Genomic DNA, 23,433 nt, shown 5'->3' with positions numbered 1-23,433 from the left:
TATAATATAAAATGTACACGGTTATGAAAATATATTATAGTTTTAAATTACTTTTAATGTTTTGTTTTTTAATGAACTCGACCGTTCGACCTTTGATCTGAACCAACTAAACCCCTATTACTTGCAGCTATCTGGACTCAACGAGAGCATATGAAGCGATATTGCGGGAATTTGATGAACGATACGGTAATCCAGAAACAATAGCCAATGCGTTCATTGATAAAGCGGTAAATTGGCCATCGATTAAATGTCAGGGATTGAACGATTTCTCTGTATTTTTTGTTGAGGTAGAAAACGCTGTAAAAGAGGTAAATGCCTTAAGGCTGCTCGAATATCCGGACAATTTGAGAAAACTCGTCAGCAAATTACCGTATAATTTGCAGGAGCGATGGCGAACCGTCGTTCAGTCAACCAAGTCGGCGAGAAATTGCGTGTCATTAAAGACACTTGTCAGTTTCTTCAAGCAGGAGTCGAAGAAAGTGAATGACCCAACATTCGGTAAAGTAATTATGTCCGCATCGGGAAAGGATACTACCAGACCAACCCGAAGACTAAGAAAAGGGAGACTGTATCTGTTACCATTGGTAATTATAACTCGTCAACTCATCAGAATGATATGATGAACCAGAATCAAAATAGAAATCAACTGGCACTCGTAAGACCTTGTTTATACTGTAAGCAGGATCATGTCTTGAATTTATGTCCGTCCATGATGAAACTTTCGGTCCATTTTAATGAAGAATGTTTTATGCTGGGGTTGTTTGAGGACTGGACACCCGAGACGATTTTGCCGATTGAAAATGACCAGTGAGACTTGTAAGAAGTTTCACCCTACTATTATGCATGGTGATAATTATAAGAGAACATCTGATATCAACCAGCAATCTGAGAACCCAGATGAAAACTCTACAGGAAATCAGAAGTTTTGTACTGAGACTGAAAGAAAAGTATGTAGTGTCACGCAGGTTACTGACAGTGATGGCTATTGTACCATGGCCGTAATACCACTACGTGTACGAGTAAACGGTAGAATTAATGAAATCGTAACATACGCTTTTCTGGATCCCGGAAGCAGTATATCATTGTGTACAGAATCGCTGATGAAGAAACTTTCTTTAAACGGTAGGCGAATCAACTTGAGTTTGGATACAGTTACTCAGGCTAGACGAATAGAAACGGAAATATTGAATGGTATAGAATTGACACAGCTCATAGGCGGTGAAGCTGTTTCAATACCAGTGGTCTACTCTATTGATACTTTACCAGTAACAAAGGAACGAATACCTATCGATGCAGATTTGAAGAGATGGCCGCACATGAAAGATATCTGTTTACCTCAAGTAAATGCTGAAATTGGTCTACTGATAGGAAATAACGTCCCTGACGCATATATGCCGTATGAGCTACGAACAGGACCACCAGGGTCACCACATGCATCCCGCACCAAGTTAGGATGGATCCCCTGGAATGTAGTAATATCTGATGATAATACAAATGGAAGTAATGTCAATAGGATCACCTGTGCCGTTACTTCGCTGGATCAATTGGTACAGAATAGCATTAATTTTGATTTTCCTGAACGTATATCTGAAGATAGAAAACAATGGTCATTAGAAGATCGTGCGTTTATGAAAATCATGGATTGCACTGTTGTTATGGAAAATTGTCATTACCAGTTACCACTACCATGGTGGAATGAAAGCGTGAGACCATCGAATAACATACTACAAGCGAAACAGCGATTGGTTAGTTTGAAATCGAAACTGACATTCAATGAGAAGTTTCAAACTGATTACAATGTATTTATTGACAATTTATTTGAGAAACAATACGCGAGGGTTCCTGATGATGAAGTGGATAAAGATACTGGTAGAATCTGGTACATTCCACACCACGGTGTATATCACCCAAAGAAACCGGAGAAAGTATGAGTGGTATTTGATTGTCCTGCAACATATCAAGGGTTGTCTTTGAATGGTTTGTTAATGCAAGGACCGGACATAACGAATAATCTCTTGGGCGTATTGATAAGGTTCCGTCAGGAGAAGATAGCTGTGATGGCTGATATCGAATCGATGATTTACCAAGTCAGAATGGATCCGCGAGATATTGACTGTCTTCGATTTTTATGGTGGCCTAATGGTGACACTACCAGAGAACCGGTGCCGTACAGAATGTTGGTGCATCTATTCGGGGCTATATCGTCACCCAGTTGTTCCAATTGGGCCCTGCGTAGAACGGCCGAAGATAATCGTCATTTATTCAATAATGAGATCATCACGACAATACTGAGAAACTTTTATGTAGACGACTGTCTTAAATCCCACAAAGATGACGCCAGGACTTGTGATTTCATCAAAAGCCTGAAATCACTGTGCGAGAAGGGAGCATTCAATCTAACAAAATTCGTTAGTAATGATCGATCAGCATTGAGAGGTTTACTAAGTCATATCAAGATATTGAACTGGATTTTGGTCTTCCCACTGAGAGAGCGCTGGGAGTTAACTGGAAGATTGAAAACGACACTTTTGGGTTCAAGATCACCCTAAGAAATACTAACAATACTCGTCAAGGGATTTTGTCTACTATTAGCACGGTATATGACCCACTCGGTATTGCATCACCTTTCATCCTACCACCTAAGGGTACTATTACAGGACCTGTGTAGAGAGAAAGTCTGTTGGGATGAACAGATACCAGAAAAATACATAAAAACCTGGACTGATTGGTGGCAAAATGATCTACCCTTACTAGAACAATTGGAAACACCACGATGTTTTAAACCAAAGGGATTTGGTGATTCTCCTGTCTCCTGTCAGCTTCATCATTTCAGCGACTCGTCGGAGCTAGGGTATGGTACTGCGTCATATTTGAGACTGGAAGAGAGGAATGATAATATTAGCTGTAATCTGGTACTTGGTAAGAGTGAGTTGCACCACTTAAGAAGGTTACTACGCCCAGGATGGAGTTAACTGCCGCTTCATTACTGGTTAAGATGAACGCCATCATCAATTCGGAGTTGGAGTACGATGTTACTGATGTGTTTTACTGGGCCGACAGTACTGCTGTTTTAAAATACATTGCCAATGACACAGCTCGATATCAGACATTAGTCGCGAATCGCGTTAATCGTATTAGAGAGTCATCAATGGTTGAACAATGGCGACATATAGATGGAAAATTGAATCTAGCTGACTAGGCTAGTCGAGGTCTGACTTTCAAGGAGATCGAAACCAAACGAGAATTTTGGCTAAATGGACCAGCGTTTCTTAGAAAACCAGAATGTGAATGGCCGCAATCTCTTAACTTATCAATGGATATTGCAGACGATGATCCTGAAGTGAAGAAAATAGTTGCTTCAGTTATGGTCGATGGAGAGGATCCAATTGAGAAGTTGTTTGACTATCATTCTAGTTGGGCGAGACTGAAATCGGTCGCTTGGCTTCTTCGCGTGAAAGATTACCTACGATCACGGATCAATAAACGATCAATAGGTGACGCATCGTCTAAGATCAGTAGGGATGGAATGGATAATGCTAGATTCGCGATTATACGATATTTACAACAGACGCATTTTCAACGTGAGATAAAAGCTTTGAAAGCCGATAAGTCGATACCAAAGATCAGCACTATTTCGCAGTTAGACCCGTTTCTGGATGAGAATGGGTTAATGCGTGTCGGAGGTAGACTCGGGAAAGCGAACGTAATTTATGATGTAAAACATCCTTTGCTAGTACCAAAAAAAACTTCAGTTGGTAAGCTGTTGATCGTACATAATCACATTGCAGTTGGTCATTTGGGAAAAAATTCCGTTTTAACTCGTCTGAGGAAACGATTTTGGATCATAGGGGCAACTCAGCAGATTAAAAGCGTCACGCGTCACGCGTCGTTTTCAGGTCACAAGAAATTACAATCTATTACAAATTCTTTCGAACAGAAAACACAGCGCTCATCTTCTGCTACGATTATTCAGCCTATTTTCATGTCAAACGTGCACGCGTTACAGCATCACCCTTTTTAGTGTATTGTACGCATGTGGAGGCTTCGTGTAAGTTATATTCGCTTACACCTCAATGTCAATCAAAACAATCACCGGGTATTAAAATGGAACAATACCTATGGCGGATGAGTGAAATAATTACATCCTCACCAGCAATGAGCATTTGAAATTCGCACGTATACGGCACCTAGTCCAATGAAACGTACGCCATTCTATGGCTTTCCCATAATTATTTTAGTAGCGCCGGAATTCCCCGAATATCCGAAAAACAGCCAATACCATTCGCTCGTAGAGACGACCCCCCCCCCCCCCAATCGAGGTCATTGCAATTTTATACGCGAGAGCTAAGAATTTTCCCGCAAAAAAAACAGTTTTTCGTATAATTTTAACACAGTTGACCATGTCATCGACGGATGTTCGCCATTTCTTCAATCGCATCGATTATACGTTGTTTAGCCCGAGAACCAATGAAACAAATGCTCACATAAAAAAACTTACCGCAATTTTACATGAATTGGCTCAATGCCATCATCATATCGCTGACAAAGGTAAACCAAAAATCCGACGGAAGTCCAGTGATTTACCCACTGACCCACATTTATCAACTGCAGGGTTGATAAATTGATTTACATATATCCTCACCTAACCCTACCCTATGCCTATTCTTTGATGCATGCGCGTACACGTAGATTATTGACGCATGCGCAGAAGGAACTCACGTACGGTTAACCTGTGGAGATCACCGTACAGTCACGTACGGGTAACATCTTCGTACTTAAAATGGTATTGGCTACTATAATAGGCCTATAGACAAATAAATACCGGTAGGTTTCTTAGTTTCCACACTTCTCACAACTGAACCAACTCTGACCAACCAGTATATTTCAGTCCCATTACGCACCAACCGACACAGACCTAACACTGTTTGTCAACTGTCTGTGTGTGTAGTAGGCTATCGATAATCACCTGATACTTGGTTATTTTCTCTCTGAATGTAGTCGAACGTAATTCTAGTAGCCACCCGCGACTAAACGACCTTGACTTAAACTTGATCAGTTCAAAATGTATTTATTGGTGTTTTTGTTTACATGAACAGATAAGCAATATATTTAAATAAAATAACCGGAATAACGGAAATCAATAATATAAAAGAGGTAACGACAAACAAATTCCTGTAAACCTGTCGGACTCGCGAACGCCGGCCTCGTAAACGCTTGGACTTGGACCCGATATCGGACCATTCCTTGGACGTATTATCGTTTCATCGGCGCATTCAGGTATACCGTATGCAGGAGTATGGAACACCTGAAGGGACATACCGATAGCCGATCACCGGCGTAGTATATTTCCACCGGTGTTAGCTGTCTGAAAGTAATTTTAAGTTTAAAATATGATGGAGAGTGCATTGATAGAATCTACGCAGAGAGAAAGTCTGTTATATTTCAATCAGAATTCAACATTCCGTTTAGTAGCTGTTAGTTGTCGAATCCGAGAGAAGATGAATTTTGTGATGAAAAAAAGTGGAAAATATGTAAATAATATTAATCAACAGAATTACAAGAAGTCAGAAAACCCTAAAAATGTATGCACACGTTACAGAGTTGATATGTTAACAGAGCGTATAATGTCATTCAGGATTTAGCTGTCTGCAATACGATGATGAAGTTGATATTGTGTGTCAGGTCTTGTTGGCCATGGTGAATTAGTTTACACTAGTTGAATCTATATCGATGGAGGTGGAATTGTGATTAAAGAGTTGGCCTTTTCCTAGTAGTCTGCTCGAGAAGATTTAGTTGGATTCCCTTGCGTCGACTGAGGGTCTTAACGTACGGGGCGGAAACAGTGAAATTTTTAAAGTAGACGGCTTAATTTGAAACGACAACGAGTACACGGGGGTCCTAATGTTGGCATCAGTATCAATGATTAGATACGCATGCGGAACGGGATGGGTGGGATTGAGCCGGTGTGTTAAATGGTATGGAGGATGGTCTGGGGTTTCTTACAAAACGTGGGTGTATAGAATGAGAGAACAAAACTCGGCAACTGAGAATTTGAAACGGTGTTCATGTATATTAACTAGTACATGATACTGAGTTCCATGAACATATAATGTTCTTAATGACAGGGGCTGCTAGTTTGAGATGGAGAGGTATTTGAGGTATTAGAGCCATGAATGCAACAGGTTGCTGAACGGTCAGCATTGTAGTGGACTTTCTCAAGTTCGTGAAGTTATATGTTCGATGTAATATAGCATAGAATATCACGATCATGATATTTGGGCAGAATGAATGAGCAATACATGGCGTTTTAGATGACCACTTTTGACTGTTCCGGAAAGACTTCTCAAGGGGTTATATAATTTTTGAATTATGTTAGGTAGATATTCCACATAAGAATTAAAGATTAAATTCCGATAGGGAATAAAACCTACATGGTTATGTGATTTTGCCATAGGGATGATATTTTGGGAAAATATTAAAGGATGGTATATGTTCTAGATCCTGTTTTGGTGAAGGTCATGTCAATACATTTAGAAGCTTGGAAATGAAGCACCCATTTTAACGCAAAATGAAATTCGATGTAATTCTTGTTGTATAGTTTCATTTCCAGTTGCTAGGGTCTGTCCAAGTGGCCAAGTCCAAGTGGCCAGCAAGGAAACTGGATTGATTTTGATAAATCGAAAAAATTTCATTGAGGAATAACGTTAGTATTTTGGCTAGTATTGTTTTACAAATAATTAGGATAAAGATTTTGGTTTTCAATAGCCACATTATTTTGATGAGCGAATATTGGTTAGTTCGGATTAAGAGAGGATCGTTTGGTAGTTTTAGAGAAAGTTTTATGAAGAAGGTAAGCTTCACCAAGGTGCTGCGACAAGTAGTGTTATTTGATGGATTTGCTAAACTGGTTATATTTCCAATAAATTTATTTCCAAGAAGATTTTGATCAATGACCAGTAGTTTCTGCTATTTTTTCAATTAGCATCCAATCCACTAAGTATGTTATCGAAATATTCATTTGAAGTGTCTTTGGTCAAATTTGTGCGTTAATCTTTTCAATCTCTCGCGATTGAGGTTAATACACTCACAGATTTATACACTCAAATTTCTAAAAATATTATTGCTTATGTCGATTGCACCACGTAGATGACGGGGGTTATCTTACAGTGAAATAACATAATAGCATAATAATAATAGTGACATAATAGTATTCAAATTTGCTATTGATTTTACCAATATGATATGAAAATACTAAGTTATCCTACTATTCAACGCCTCCCCTGGTGACAAAAAGCAAATACCTTGAAACCTACTACAAACGTAGAACATGTTATGAACTACAACTTTGAAATTGATTGTGGTAACAAAATATGCCTAGGATACAATAATGCATGGTGACTATATACAAACACCTGGTAACCATTAACAAACTCTAATGACCGTGAAACTCACCACAATCATAGAACATGTCATGAGTTAGAGTTTTGCAATATTTTGTGGTAACAAAATCTGCCTAGGTAGCAATATAATATGGAAATACGAAATTATTCTACTATTATTATTATTCAATTATTCAACGCCCCCTGGTGACAATATATTGAAACCAATGACCTTGAAATTCACCATTATCATAGAATATGCCATGAGCCACAAGTTTGCAATCGATTGTAGTGACAAAATATGCATAGGTACCATTTTGAGTAGACAAATTGTATATTATTCAATATCTAACTCCCCTGGTGGCAAGAACGAAGAATTGGGTGATCCCAAATTCCACATGAGGAGAATTATCATATGACTGTGCTAATAATGATCGAATATGAAGGGTATAAGTTCAAACCTGCTGTTATTTTCCTACCCAAAAATCCTTTTTGCTCCTATGACTGAGTACTGAGGGCACTAAGATGGCCGCCAATCGCGTGACGATAGGCGGATCGAAATTACCTGTGAAATGCAATAAAGATCAGTTTTCATAGAATACCCACCAATTGCAATGAACAATGCTAAACCATTAGGTAGCTATATGACTCAATAGTTCAGGCCGACATTGACAATTTTGGGCACAGAAAGGTCACAGAACTGCATCTCGAGTCCGATCGCCCCAATTTTTCTCACGCAGATGGACGGACGGACGGACGGACGAAAAGCAAATGCAATAGCCCGCTGGGATTTAAGTCCCAAGTGGGCTAACAAATTACTGTAATGTACCAACATGTAGGTTTTTAGAGGCTCAGACGTCTTATTAATAATGAAGTGGACAACGTGTAAGATGCATTACTTACCACGTCCAGTGTTGTCATAACCAGGCCCGAATGGACACATATCACCGTACCTACCTAAAACAAAAGACTGATATTTTATTCACTCTTTATCTATACAAAATGCATCCGTTAGTATATTATCACTACTATTACAGGATAGAAGGGGTATGATAGGAAGTATGATAGGAATTTGACTTAAAAAAGAACTTAATAAGATGCAGTTCTTTTTCCTTTTTATTGATAAACTAACAAAGCAAAAGGTTTAACTAGAGCATCAGTTAAAGGGCATACAAGTAGAATATTGGTGCTTACAGATGTTCTTTCACTGAGGGAATTTCTGAGGGAACTACATGTATATGCGAATCTAGGCTACTTGAGCAGAAAACGAAAGGAATTATCATATAAAATCTTGATTTATCAAAGTCGCAAGTGTCATGAAGTAAAGCATTTTTCGAAATATATCTTCAAAAATACGTATTTATCAAAATATATTTTTTACATCTGCATTTCAAAAAAAATATATTTTGTCAGAAAAGTTAAATATGAAATAAAAAAATTTCCAAAACTTGATTGAAAGACACTTTCAGAGAAGAAAATCGCGTATTTTTAGTAGTTCTATGGGCTTTTATTTAACAGTACCGTGCAAAAACCAGTACGAGCATTCATTCATTCAACCACAGAAAGTTTGATATAGAGTTTGTATTTTCATTCGTCTAAATTAATAAAAAAGTTTATTATGAGTGTTAGCTGTTAATGTTAACTTTTAAAATCATGAATATTAAAAACAAGTTTGAAAACAATATCAGTTTTTTCGGGATTCGAACCCGTACACGACGGATTGCAAAGGACTGGGATTGAGCATACAGGCAGTACGGCGCCATTTGCAATTATTTCCAGTGAATTCATTGCCTTTTTAAATCATTTTTTATGGTTAATCTCTTAGTTGGGAGAGTCTGTTGTTTAAGATTCAAGCTCCAAGGCAAGTATTTCTTGTGTTACATCAAATATTGCACTGGTAGTCGACGTTATGTTAATTAAGTACTGTATTCGGTACAACGTATGTGCGGCGTGCACCAAATCAATTAAATCAAATCAAATGCAAAACTATATTTCATGATTGATGCAATTGCAAAGTACTGCATGACTAGCTTATAAGTTCAAGCAATAAATAGGCCTAGATTACACGATGAGCATGAGAGTTAGGCCTAGGCCTAAATAGATTATACACCTGCAGGGCCATAATGATAGTGACTGGAATTAGGCCAAACTTGATTCTTGTCTGGCTCATAGCATTTTTGGCTCAGTAGCATTTTTTGAACCAGTTCAAATTTGGCCCGAGCCAATCGTTCAAACTGGTTCCAAATTGGTCTGTGCCCGCTTGACCCAGGCCAAATTTGGAAAATGCACTGGGTTTATAAGATTAATCTATTTTAATGCTAACTGGTTTTGTGTGACTCACACTAATCCTGTTAATGAATGAGTAATTTTAGCACTATCCTAGTTAGCATCAGTCAAATTTGTCCAGGCCAGAATTATCCCCGCCCAAATCGTCTCAACCCGCCTGCAGATATTGATTTACTCATCATTTTCAGATCAATATCGGAACTGACTGCATTTTCAATTGACTTGGCAAATGGAAGACATAGGTAAGTTTTTTTTTTACACAAACCATTGGAACCCATGTTCTAAGTGAAGGGTGACAGTGCTGAATCAACACCACGTGAAAGCCATTGGAGGTAATTATTCTCAGCACAAAAAATCTCAAGTTTTTGTCACAGCTTTTGAATAAAGCTTGCCCTTAGTCCTAAGATTGTGTACTAGTGTTATATGGTATCATCTAGTTAATTAGTTTGTAGCTCTATTCCAAATGTAATGTAAAAAGTGAACACTCTTTCATTATGAAATAAGGCATTAATAATCATCGCTGAATTTTTATCGGTTAACTATGGTGGCTGATTCGCCCCGCCAAAACAAATATAAACGCGAGAAAACAAATATTTCGGGCGAGAAATCAAATTATTCTGTTTTCTCGCTCGAAATATTTGTTTTCTCGCTCGAAATATTTGTTTTCTCGCGTTAATATTTGTTTTCTCGCGTTAATATTTGTTTTCTCGCTATCAATTTTGCTTTGAGATTTTTAGTGCTCGAAAAATGTTGGCGTGGCCCGAATCAGCCACCATGGTTAACGGATTCTTTGCAAAATTTCTTTTTATTCAGATTCCGTGTGAATCTTTTTAATCTTCTACTTCAGAACATGCATGAATGCATAAATTTCATAGTCTACAAACAAGACATGAGTGGAATGATGCGAAATAAACTCAGTGAATCTAGCAGCTGTACCCAAATAATAATGGAACTGATCAATGAGACATTACTTCTGGCGATAAGCTATAAATGGAAATTATGTATAATGTTATTACTCATATTTGTAATACATGTAAGGAGCCCATTTTAGGGCGTAGCCTCCAGGGATATTGCGCTTACTTTTCATGTGTTCGTCCGTCCGTCCATATATGAATTCAAATTTTAGTATAATGGTATATCCACCCTATAGAGTTAGAAGTGGGCATACTGTCCCTGGACCCCTAGTTTGTCATTACATTGAATCTCTTGACCCATTGTTATTTTGTATCGTCATTTTTGAATTTTTGCTCATTTAAATTGCTATTTCATTTTGTGTGTGCTACATTTCAAGGCTCACTATTTTGTGTGGTACGAGAACTATCAATAAAAGGTACGTAAAATGTATATGTATAAGATATATGTAAAGAAATTATTTCATAAACCTCTTGAGATTAAAAGCTATTCAATACGATAACATTTTACTGAAACTTGTAATTTCCAGAAGATTCATAGTAAACCCAAAGACTAGAAATGTAGCACATATATAACATCATTGAAGGTCATGTGAAAAAATCTTATATTCTAACTATCAGGAACTCAAATTTTGATGAGTTTCAGATCCAATTGATATTAATCTCATTGTGTTGATGTAAAGAGCTGTAAAACTCATATGTCCACCAAGAGTCCCCTCCCTTCGAACCTGATAGCATTAAGAGACACCGCCACTCTAAAACCCACCTGCTGTTCTTTTTGTAACTATATATTAATCTGTCTTATACAAGCAATCAGATTGGTGCAGCACATTTTTCGGATCGTATAATGCTAAGGTCTCTATGTGACAAGCAGGCAACTATATGCCCACATGTTCTATGATAGTAGTGGGTTTCTGTATGTGTTCACCAGGGGGAATTAAATGTATTATGTAAATAATGTAAATATTGCCAAGTCGAGTTTTTACTAATTCAGTGGGCATGGTGTCCCTTACCCCTAGTTCGAACGACTGAAGGATTTCATGTCAACAAAATGTAGGTAATATAATGGCAGGAATGAATTCAGAATTACCAGAGTTTCATATAACAAATATGTTTATAATCGGTTATAGGTCTTTTGGATCTTCATAGGACACCTGAATCGTAGGAGGAAGAATATGTTGTGGAAAACCTGCACAAAAACGCCATGAATGCATTTCCCGGAATAAATGAAATGCATTTCTGAAAATATGTTTTGAGAATATATTTCAAACGCGTTTCCAATATATTCGAAGCAGAAAAAATATATTGCGAAATACACAAAATCAAGAATATATTTTTTGAAAATAAATATATTCGAAACAAATTTTCAAAAATATATTTTTTCGCGAAAACTCGAAATCAAAAATATATTTTTAGAAAATAGAAATATATTTGAAACGCGTTTCTAGAAATATATTTTTTTCGCAAAAACACAAAATGGAAAAATATATCTTTTCAAAAATATATATATTCGGACTGCGTTTAAAAAAATATATCTTTCCCAAAAATATATTCCGAAATCAATACAAAATCAGAAATATAACTGCAAAGCAGCGATTACAGGTTTTCTGCACATCCTCGTTTGTATTCTTGATCTTGGCTGAATATTGTGTCGACGATCGCGTGTAAGCTGATGCAGCCGCAACATACCATAAAAATCGAAGGGAATTTAGAATCCTGTTCAACTGTCAAAACAGTTTTATAAAAGGACGGTTGACAAACAGTCAATGAGGCATACTTTGAAACCATGGATGACTGGACCAGATGGTTATTTGACCCTGGAAAATGGACTGTTAGGCCTCAATTAATCTTAATGGATTTCTTAAAAAAGCATTTAATAAGGTCCAACATCAGGGATTACTAAATAAGCTATTCGGAAACGGTATCAATGATGGGTCGCTTAAATGGCTCAGCATATTTCTCTGAACGAAAACAGGTGGCCGAATTTAACGAAACTGTCTCATCTTGGAATAAATCGGTCTAACTAGCGGAGTCACGCAAGGTAGTATCCTCAGCCGTCTTCTCTTCGCTCTCCTGATAGATAATATACAGAGTAATTCAAAATGTACCGGACAGAGTATATTTCCAAAACGACCTAATTTAAAATGTACCCGACAAAGTATATTTCCAAAACGACCTAAACAAGCTGTGTTCCGTTCATGGTCAGAAACATGGAAGATGGGCTTCAACCAGAAAGATATAATATGGATATTGGATACAAAGTAAACCCAGGTTCAGATTATACCTTTGTGTTCGAATAAGAAGATTATTCTGTTTGAATAAAGATTACTCATTGTACCGGGTAATGAAAAGACTATTTAGTTCCACCAGAATTTTGCTCTTTGGAACGAAAAACGCTTCGATCGAACAATATATCTGTTCGAACAAAAAACTTAATGTTTCAACAAGAAAATCTTGTTCGAATGAAAACGATTCTGTTTGATTGAACAATACGCTTTTTGTTTGAACCAAAACCTTTTTTCATTCTGACAAAAGAATGTGTTCGAATTAAAAGCTAAGTTATTGTTGAAATGAAAAACGTTTTGTCCCGGCAAAAAAATTTGGTTGAGCGAAAACAATTTTTTTCGAACGAATGTTTGAATGAAAACAATTCTGTTCGATTGAACGAAATACTTAATACTTTTGGTTCGGAGAAAAAACTTTTTACAATATACTTGTTCGAACGAAAAACTTAATGTTCTGACAAGAAAATTCTGTTCAAATTAAAATGATTCTGTTCGATCGAACGATTATTCGAATGAACAAGAGCCCCAAGGGGCACTATGGCCAGCCTGTCAGATTTTCAAAAATGGCAAATGATGATGCATTCTGTGGGTTTAATTTGTCAAAATACACTCCCAGCTCAGAGTCAATACCTAATAATTTACACAATACAACCGTAGAGTACAAATGTAGCACATACAGCGACTGGAGCTGGCAGGAAAAAATACCTCAGATGTTTCCCTTGGTCTTATTGATTCTAATGCGGAATGGAATTCAATTTTCTGAAAGTTGCTTAATAAAACAACATTGAATTGGATTTGATGTTTTTATTTGTTCAAGAAAGTAGAATTGAATTGGATTTGATATTTTTTGCAGAATAAAATTTGATTGAATTTGCAGTTTTAGCACATGGCTAATTAGCATATCAAGGTCATCTATCCAATTTGAGAAAAAGCTATTTTGTCAATGACATTTTCGGTAGTGCTTATAAAAATATTCCTCCCAAAAACCAAATCAACTAAAGCTTTCACAGAAATCGATCTTGAAATACAATTTTAGATCTTAAAGTAAAACACGGAAGTAAAACGGTAGACGATACCGCGGGTTCACGTGAACGCCTGTTGATCTCTGCGGCTAAGCCAATCATAGAGGAGTCTTTGCTTTCTGATTGGCTTTTCTAAACCAATATTTTTGCGATCGTAAATACCTTCCTACACGCTCAGCTGCGAACGTTTAAGCACCGTTACGCACCACGAGTAATCGAATGGGCTTGAAACGGCAAGCATCACAAAGAAAGCGTTTGCACAAAACGTTCTGGTTACGCAGACATACTACTTACGGGTTCCTTTTCTAGGACAAGCTTCACAGTGGCTTCCCCAAGCAGCTCCTGTTGCACAGCAACACTGGATACGTGTTGTACGACTTATAGTAGAAGTTCTAATGCATCGACTTCCAGTAAACATGTGAAAACAATATCCTTCGCGTTTATCTAAATAAATGAATGCATAAATCGTAATAAGATACACAGTAGAACTGTAAATGCACTGAAGGAATGATCTTGTTTTGTTTTATGGAATCTATATAAGAGCATTTAAAGTTATTTACTAAACATTGGGGCTTATGATAGATGGTTAGCGTTGTTCAGGATGGAGTACGATTGAAATAGCATGAATTGAACATACCAAACATGGTAAAAAAGCTGGTGGTGTCATGGTTTAGGATTGTGAGACATGTACAAATTAGTATATAAGTGTTAGGGGGAGAGAAAATAGAACGGATGTAACCATAGGAAGAAAAATAAAGAAGCAATGTGAAGCAATGAAGAAACGACGAATGACGAGCCGGTGTTGTCATATCGCGGAAAGACGGAATCACGGAATTTTCCAAAAACGCGGAATTTCTTCATTTTTACTTTAAATAGTAAACGGGTTTTCCCACGGGGATACCCACTGTCGGACAGGGCACCGGACCGATCGATGCAACGAGTTAAGTTCGAATCCCATTATTTGCAGGCAATTTTATATGGAATTATTATATTACGATACCGTTGACTGGCTGCCACCTGTAGAAGAATACAAAATCAAGTGGGGTGAAAGAGACCAGGCACCTAATGTCTATTTCTACTAGGCAAACTTCGGTTATCGAAGTTCATCGACTTTTTGAGAACTTCAGAAACGAATATTATCAGATAAATATTGAGCACGTTCGCGGTGTCGGACCGTAGTTGTAGATGGTTGCAAACATGAAATCCTACGACCAAGTACCGGTTCAAATTCCTTTGAAATCATTATAATTTTACGGCCGTCCAGTACCGGTACCAATAAGATTCTTTTGATCTAAATAATCAGCATATGTTATAGCAGTCACAAAGTAAACATTAAAAAAAACGAAACCATTTTATAATCTTTCATATCATTTAATTCTAAAAGATAAACCACATTCGCTTATAACAACAATGTAAACACACAACACGCATGAACAATCCTAAACCAGAATGAAATATACATAATGTCTATTTATTTTCGTCTGACATCGATCCAGTTCCACAGTTGTGAGTTAACTCTTAGTTACTTAGAATCAATTCATTTCCAATGTTTTAAATCCAAAGACCAGAGTCAAATCTTTACTCGGAAATGAGTCCTGGGGAATGACCCATGGTGTCATCACAAATCGTACGTTTACGTACCATCAATTTGTATTCCTTCAGTTAATGCAGCGATACTCTGTATCACTGAATTCGCAAAGCACGTATTGCCTAGGTTCTCCATTATTTGGAACAGTATCGTTAAGTTGTTTACTGGCGATATATTAAATTATCAAATACCAATTCCCGGTGTTGAAAACCCGAGTCCGGTGCCCTGTCCGACAGTGGGTATCCCCGTGGGAAAACCCGTTTACTATTTATAGTAAAAATGGAGAAATTCCGCGTTTTTGGAAAATTCCGCGATTCCGTCTTTCCGCGATATGACAACACCGATGACGAGCCAGTGGTGCAGCTGGATCAACATTAGTGGGATTGTAGTCCCACGGAACACACACATTTGTAAAAAAAACGAGACCCTAAGCGAATGTTCCACAACTCGAAGCTGATGTAAGAAGCACATTTTCAAGGAGAGTGACGAAGTGGGTGTTGGGTAGCTACTTACAGAAAATAATTTGTGTGTAACGAAACACTCGGGAAAACCAGAGCGCAACAGATCTCTAGCAAGTTCCTGCTTGCTCAAAGCGGATCATAAGTGGTTGAAAGAGGAATCAAGAGGACACATACCTCGTTAAGTCATTGTTTTTTTTTCTGGAGATTTGACATTTAGATAAAAGTCCATTTATCCACTAAGCATAAAGAATTACATAATAACATTATTATTGTATCATACGAAGATAGTCCTGTCCTTATTTTAAAGCAAATGTAAATTTGTCTCACTAAGTCAGATTTGCTTAATAAATTCAGAGAAATTTTCTACCTGTCCACCATTAAGATTGCCACAAATTTCCACTCGCACTCATTTTGCATCATATCAGTGACAGAAAGGCACAGTTATTATTTAACCGTTCGTAATTCTCGAACTTGATTAATCATACGCAATTCCATGGACGTTTTCCCATTGAAGGGATGCCGAGTAAATGCACTTCTAATGATATATAGATTTAGATGATTGAGAGGGGTCTCGAATCGCACCATATATCAACAAAGTTATTACTTTCACCGGTTGATAGATCTTCGCACTTTGCTGAGTAATGGACTGATGAGGTGACTAAAGAATGATACTGTTCACTTCTTTGGCAAATAACACGAGTGAAATATAGGAGTATTTTATGTTATAAAGATTCTGCGTTTTCATTTTGCATATTGAATTAATTATGAAAAACGATGGGGAGCATAGTAACCCAAAACGGTGTTATCCAAATTTATCAAATCATCTAAATGCATTATTCAAATATTACCCTACCTTGGCAATGTTTTCCGTCTTGGCTTCTTTCAAAACCAGTCGAACAATCACATGCGTACCCTCCGGCGGTATTGATACAACGACCATGTATCCCACATTTATGTTTTCCGGTTAAGCATTCATCCTCATCTAAATGCATTTAAAATTGTAAAGATTTAAACTATGACGGTCTTTTACCTTGCTGGTTAATACATGTATTATTCATATCGATCACATTAGTTTACGACATTGGGCGTTTTTGTAGGAGCGCTACCTAGCGACCAAGCAACGTAGATCCATATGGGTCACTACAGATAAAGAACTGCTGTACCAAGTTTAGTAAAATTAAGTGGCTTTGAGGGTGACGATATGGTTCTTTAACTAAACAGTCCCATGGTTGCAGTTGTAAGAACTTTTGATCATAGGTTGGGATATTGCACATATGTATATGTACTAATAATACCAACTTTTGTGATTTCTCAAATAAAATGACTTAACTGCAAAAAAACCAATGGGGAGGAGCTTTAGAAAATTCATGCCCCCTAGCGGTCACAGAGCTATGTACGTAGGGGTTTCGTTATATTATAATGTCAAGTTTTATGTGTTTTTTAAATGAAAATGCGCTTCCAAACGTTGAAGGTAGCACTCCCATATTTCGCAATAAACTGGAGCGCGGAAGCTTGGAGATATTCGTAAACAATAGCTTTCGAATACGACACGGTGGAGTCCGTGGAGCTTGTGAAGGGTGATCGAAGCTAACCTGTCCGCTCGATTAGCGCACCATAAAAAAAATAAGTCATACATTTTTGCTTAATCCTTAATTTGCCCGTTAGCAGTGAAATTACAGGCTACTGGAATTTCATTTGTTTGTGTGCTAAAAATAGCTTTGAGCATAGTGTATTTAAGCATACGAATGATTATTGATCGGCCAGGCTGTTGACAGGCTCGCTAAACCATAGAAGAATAATGATAAGTATGAAAGAATATTTCGGCTTATAACATGCATTACTGTAAGAAGAAATTCGTTATTTGTCATAATTTGTGTTAGACGGAAATTTAAAAAAAAGGAAATGGGGCAGGGTAAAATAGATTTTAGCTGATCCCGTCAGTGCGTTTGGGGAGATGAGCGGATAAACAGGTATCATGAGGTCGAAAGCGAATGAAAACTCTCAGAACCGTGACCCCAGCTCTACGTCGTGGTGCTACGTTGGTTTACTGGCTGGCCGCAGACCGAGTTCTGGATTTGTTCTTGGGTGTGGACTCGGTCGTACAAAAGGGGCCACACCTCGAAAGAAGGAATGTATATTTTCAGAACTATTAGACGGAATACTTTTGGCACGGGTATTTAGTGTTACTATCGTTGTGTGTTGAATTTGCAATCAAAGTAGGAATCTAAATTCAGAATTTAAAGGCAGGGAATTTGCAAATTAGATAAAAATGAAATTTTATTACAGTTTTTTCATATTTAAATCAGCAGTTCCTTTCATCATTTGGTTTTCGGATTTCTGTGTTCATGGTCGGCTTTCTCGCAAGAGACCGACATAATCAACAGTGAAGTTTTTTCAACACTGATTTAGAGGTGGGAGCTAGTGTACACACATAGACGAACCTGATATAAGGTTCGTCTATGTGTTTAGACTCCTGCCACAGTAGACCCCTGCCACAGTAAACCGGGTGCGCAGGTACATACGCAGCTTTGCCGCACGAAAACTTGCGGCACCAATTGCTTGTTGTATAATCGCTGAGGTAAATCTCACGGAAGAACTATAAATGGGAAAATCCGGGCTAAAATAAAACGGGATTTGGAGAGGAAACGACAAGAGAAGGAGACCACGGAACACTTTTTAATTAAGCCAACTCATCGTCGGTGCTAATTCGTGAAACTATCCAATTTGTATTAAAATGAATGATTCCGATTGTTTCCTTCGTTATTCCCTTTTATTTCCATTGTATAATTTGTACTTCATAATTCGCAGCCGTATCCACGGTTCCTTTTCTTAAAAACAATTGAAATTGCAACGATTATTTGTATCACATTCTCGTGCCTGCTGACAGTGATTGGCAAGCTTATCAACTAATCGTCTGTCATAGCCACTGAGCATGTCGCATTTCCCGCCAGTTGATACTGAGCAATAGATTGCAGCGGCGCGCGGCGTTAGTTCCAATGCCAGTGGAAACCATTTTTTTCTTCAGGTTTTAATTCGTAGTTTATACGAATTAATAGGTCAATTCGTTAATTGTTAATTCTACGAAAATGCATAACTCATGACATAGAAAATACGAAGGATTCGAACGTACATACACGTGATAACTACGGTAGTATGGAGTTTTGAAAACATAAGCTTCGCTTTCATCTTTTCGCCACGAACAAAATAAGTCTCAGTCTAAGTGTGAAAGCTCAAGTGACTTTCGTTGTTTGAAATTGCCTAACTGAGATGGAATACAAGATTATTACTTAATGAGCGGTGGTCATATCGCGGAATGACGGAATCGTGGAATTCTTTAAAAACATAAATTCTTCACGCGGGGATCCCTTTGTCGAATCGCAATTTTATCTGGCATTATTTTATGATACCATTCACTGGCTGCCAGTTACTAGCTGCAGCAGCAGTGAGAATGTAGTCGGACAAAGAGATCGGCACCAGGGAAAACATCGGTTATCGAAGTTAATCGACTTCAAGATTCGACTTCGAAATCCGGATTCGGATTTTTTCTCTTGACCGTATAAAACAAGTATGGTCTTAATACGACCAGTGAGACAGTGCAGTCTAAATAAATAAACCATCGTTTAACCATGCAGTATTTACCAAATTGGTTTAAGGTTTGCTAATGGGAACATACACAGAGCTCGTAGATGCGGTTTCGCCCTTGGGAACAGGCCCGAAGCACAAGTTACTGTGAGCCTGCAATGTTGATAGATTAATTGCCTTGGAAGGTTCTCCATTTTCTCGTTTCGAAGTATCAGATTATCGCATAGGCCTACCAGGTACTGGTAATGAAAACATGTGTCCGGTGCCTTATCCAACAAGGGGTTTCCCGTAGAAAAACACAGTTACTATCTATAGTGAAAATAAGAAATTCCGTGTTTTTGGAAAATTCCGCGAATCCGTGATTCCGCGATATGACAACAACGCTTTACGAGGCCTAAGGATTAAATCTTTATTGGCTAAATTGACAACTTGTGTTTCAAATGTGTGAAAAATGTAAAAATTTTGGGAACAATCAGGAATTTATTGAAGTTTAAATTTCCGTATAGTTTTCCTTAGACGCTGTATATATTTATCTGTCTCTGGTCTTTGCGTCCCACATAGATCATAGATAATGTACTTACATGTGTAGTCTAGTGTCGGTCATTTATTTGTATACCCTTATTATCGGTTAGATTGTTACACTGTCAAGACCTCGGTTTATCTTACTATGCAAATCTTGCACAATACCTCATCGAAAAAAGGTTAGGTTAGAAAACCTTGCCGACGATTTCAGGCGTACAGGATGGGGTAACAAAAATACTTTTCACTTGGTAGGATGTGAATACTATAATAGTGAATACTGTAATACTATAATCTGGATTAACTGTATTCAGTGTATACATTTTCAAGCATGAATTCTCCTTTATGTATGTTAAAGCAGTTTGTGATTTACACATCATTGAACACAAGTATTTTTACTGTTGAGCCCTGTACTGTGAGTGAGAAATAAACTAGACGTCTTCTAATACAGTCGTTTCGTCGTTCGTTCTGAGTCTAGCAGGGAAGGCGTTTACATGGTCCCTCGAGCCGTAGAGTTGTAGAAATGAGATTCTGAATCCGAGATGTCTGATTCTTTGAGAAAGCAGAAAGCCAGCAGAACGGCAAACCGTGGAGTGGCGACAAAAATTCTAGGGGATGTGAAATCCCACGTCGAAAAACAAGATGTCCTGAAAGCAACCCCATTGCATTAGAAACTCTCAAGCGGAAATTGACGCAACTGGAAAACATCAACGCACAGTTACTTGAACTTCTGGAGTCCGATGAAGATATAACGTCGCACGTGATGGAAGGTGAGACGTATTTATCTGGTTTATTTGGAGAAATAATGACATATTCAAAAAGAATAGAAAAACTCACGAAAAACTGAATCTACTCCGAAAAGGTATACATCTGATATTAAAAAATCGACACTACCGAAATTGCAATTGCCCAAGTTCGACGGGAATATTTTGAACTGGCAAACCTTCTGGGGTCTGCAGTATATAGTAGCAGCTCATTCTCTGATGTCGAAAAATTTGCATATTTGAAATGTCAGTTATTAGGAGAAGCAAAGGGCTGTATAGACGGGTTAACATTAACCGAAGAGAATTATCGTACAGCCATTAAATTACTGAAGCAGCGCTTCGGCCAATCTCAGAAAATTGAACAGCGTTATTTACGCGCTTTATTAGAAATATCTCCTCCATCTAACGATCATGTATCACTGAGACATTTCTATGATCAAACCGAAAGTTATATTCGTCATCTGGAGTCCGTCGGTAGACCACCATCCTCGTATGGCTCGTTATTAGTGCCAATTATGTTGGACAAATTGCCGTTAAATTTTCGTCGAACAATCGCCCGTTCGTGTAACAAGTTATATCCGATTGGTCATTAGATGAACTTCGTTGTGCCATATTAGAGGAGCTACAAATATTCGAATCGTGCGATAAATTCAATGAAGTTTCCTCTTCTAAGCTTGCATGTGACGCCGATGTTACCTCGTTACTAACAAACGCCAAGTCAGTGAATCCCAGAAAGACTTATCATAGTCAAAAATATTCAAGAGAGAAGCGAAAGTTTTGTATTTTCTGTACTAATTCTGCACATTTTTCTTCAGATTGCCCTACCGTTACCGATATTCAACAGAGGTTGAAATTAGTTAGAGATGCAAGGAGGTGTTTCAACTGTTTGTGTGATCACCTAGTGAAAGATTGTAAATCAACTGGCCGCTGCCGTTTTTGTTCGAAGAAACATCACTCAAGTCTATGTTTTACTCGAGAGAAAACTCATCAACTACGTACACAAGGTATCATTTCTCCTACTCCAGAAATCAAACCTTCGAATTACAGTAATATAGTTATACCGGAGTCTAGAGATGCGCCAGGTTATTCTACAGTCATCACCCAAACCGAACCGAAACAACCTACGCTGTCAGTCAATCACTATAATTGTACAGATTCATCGGTATATGAAAGTTCAAATCATTCAGTTTAGGCTACTTCTGTTTTGTTGAAAACAGCAGTAGCTAAAATTTCAGGTCAAAATGAATCTAAAATTTGTAATATTTTGTTTGACGACGGGTCACAAAGAACGTTTGTATCTAGGAAGGTTGTAGACTCATTAGAATTTAGAAATCTACGCTCGTCATAGTTTAAAAGTTTCGGCATTTAGTTCTAACTCTCAGATACGATTTTTTGATGTTGTTGATATTCGTGTCCATTGCATAGATGGCTCGACTGTTACTATTTAAGCTTTAGTGATAGACGAGATTACTGAACCACTATTGATACCTGCTAGTACTGTTGAATTACCCGAATTTAAAGGGCTTACGTTAGCCCATTGTGTCGATCATTCCGAGAACTTTGAGGTTGAGTTACTCATCGGTGCAGATTTCTATTATCAGTTCATTGGTGACGAAATTATTCGAACGGAATCTGGCCCGATTGCTCTAAAATCTAAATTAGGTTATTTGATTGCTGGCCCTGTTGACCTTTCTTTATTTCATTCGATTAATGTTTTAATCAATCTTACTTCTCAATCTGATTCATCGGATTTTTGGTCATTAGAGTCTATAGGTATAATGCCAGAGTGTACACATGATTCCGATCGGAAATTTCTTGATAATTACTGTTCAAACGATATCGATAAAGAAAGGGATAACAGGTACCAAGCAAGGTTTCCGTGGCGAGAGGATCATCCTCCTCTGCCAAACAATTACAATGCAGTCTCAAACCGTACTCGTGGTACTGTGCAACGTTTAGCGAGAACTCCAGATATGCTGAGAGTGTATCCTAACATAATCTCCGATCAATTAGAGAAAGGGTTTATCGAGAAAGTGCCAGATTCTGAGTTGTCAAAGTCTGATAGAATCCACTATTTGGCGCATCACCCTGTCTTTCGAGATTCAAATACCACGCCAATTCGGATCGTTTTCGATTGCGGTTTTCGGACTTCGGATAATCCTAGCCTTAATGATTGTCTTGATTCGGGCCCTTCTCTATTAAATGAATTAACATCAATTCTATTGAGATTCCGTTTCTTTGACGTCGGATTGGCCGCCGACATAGAGGAGGCCTTTTTGCAGATTGGCTTACATCCGAAAGACAGGGATGCGACTAGATTTTTCTGGCTTAGTAATCCAGATGATGCAAATTCAAAATTTGAAATATATCGTTTCAAAAGAGTCCTATTTGGAGCAACTTCATCTCCTTTCATTTTGAACAGCACAGTACTGCATCATCTGAAACAGAATGGTAGTGAGACTTCTTCTAATTTAGGTAAGAACATTTACGTCGATAACGTTTTGACTTCAGTTCCTTCTGAAGCTGAGGCTAAAACTTACTACACACAGTCACGTACGATACTAGCTGACGGCAGATTCAATTTGAGATCTTGGTCGTCAAATAGCGAAGAAATTCGCAAGCTCGCCAGTATAGAT

The 23,433-nt window shown here is 37.8% G+C and overlaps 1 protein-coding gene across 1 annotated transcript in view; it reads right to left on the bottom strand.

Annotated features, from left to right (window-relative positions):
• Positions 1 to 23,433, bottom strand: part of LOC141906266 (fibrillin-3-like) — a 769,611-nt gene that overhangs the window by 151,358 nt on the left and 594,820 nt on the right. The window contains exons 56-58 of the mRNA XM_074795508.1: positions 16,786 to 16,914; positions 14,178 to 14,327; positions 8,283 to 8,336 (exon numbers count right to left, since the gene is read on the bottom strand). Coding sequence (XP_074651609.1) covers positions 8,283 to 8,336; positions 14,178 to 14,327; positions 16,786 to 16,914 — 333 coding nt within the window. The remainder of the gene's footprint in view (positions 1 to 8,282; positions 8,337 to 14,177; positions 14,328 to 16,785; positions 16,915 to 23,433) is intronic.

This window comes from Tubulanus polymorphus, chromosome 5 (genome assembly GCF_964204645.1).
Source record: "Tubulanus polymorphus chromosome 5, tnTubPoly1.2, whole genome shotgun sequence".
Classification (NCBI taxonomy): Eukaryota; Metazoa; Nemertea; class Palaeonemertea; order Tubulaniformes; family Tubulanidae; genus Tubulanus; species Tubulanus polymorphus.
This window is presented reverse-complemented; position numbering and strand designations above follow the sequence as displayed.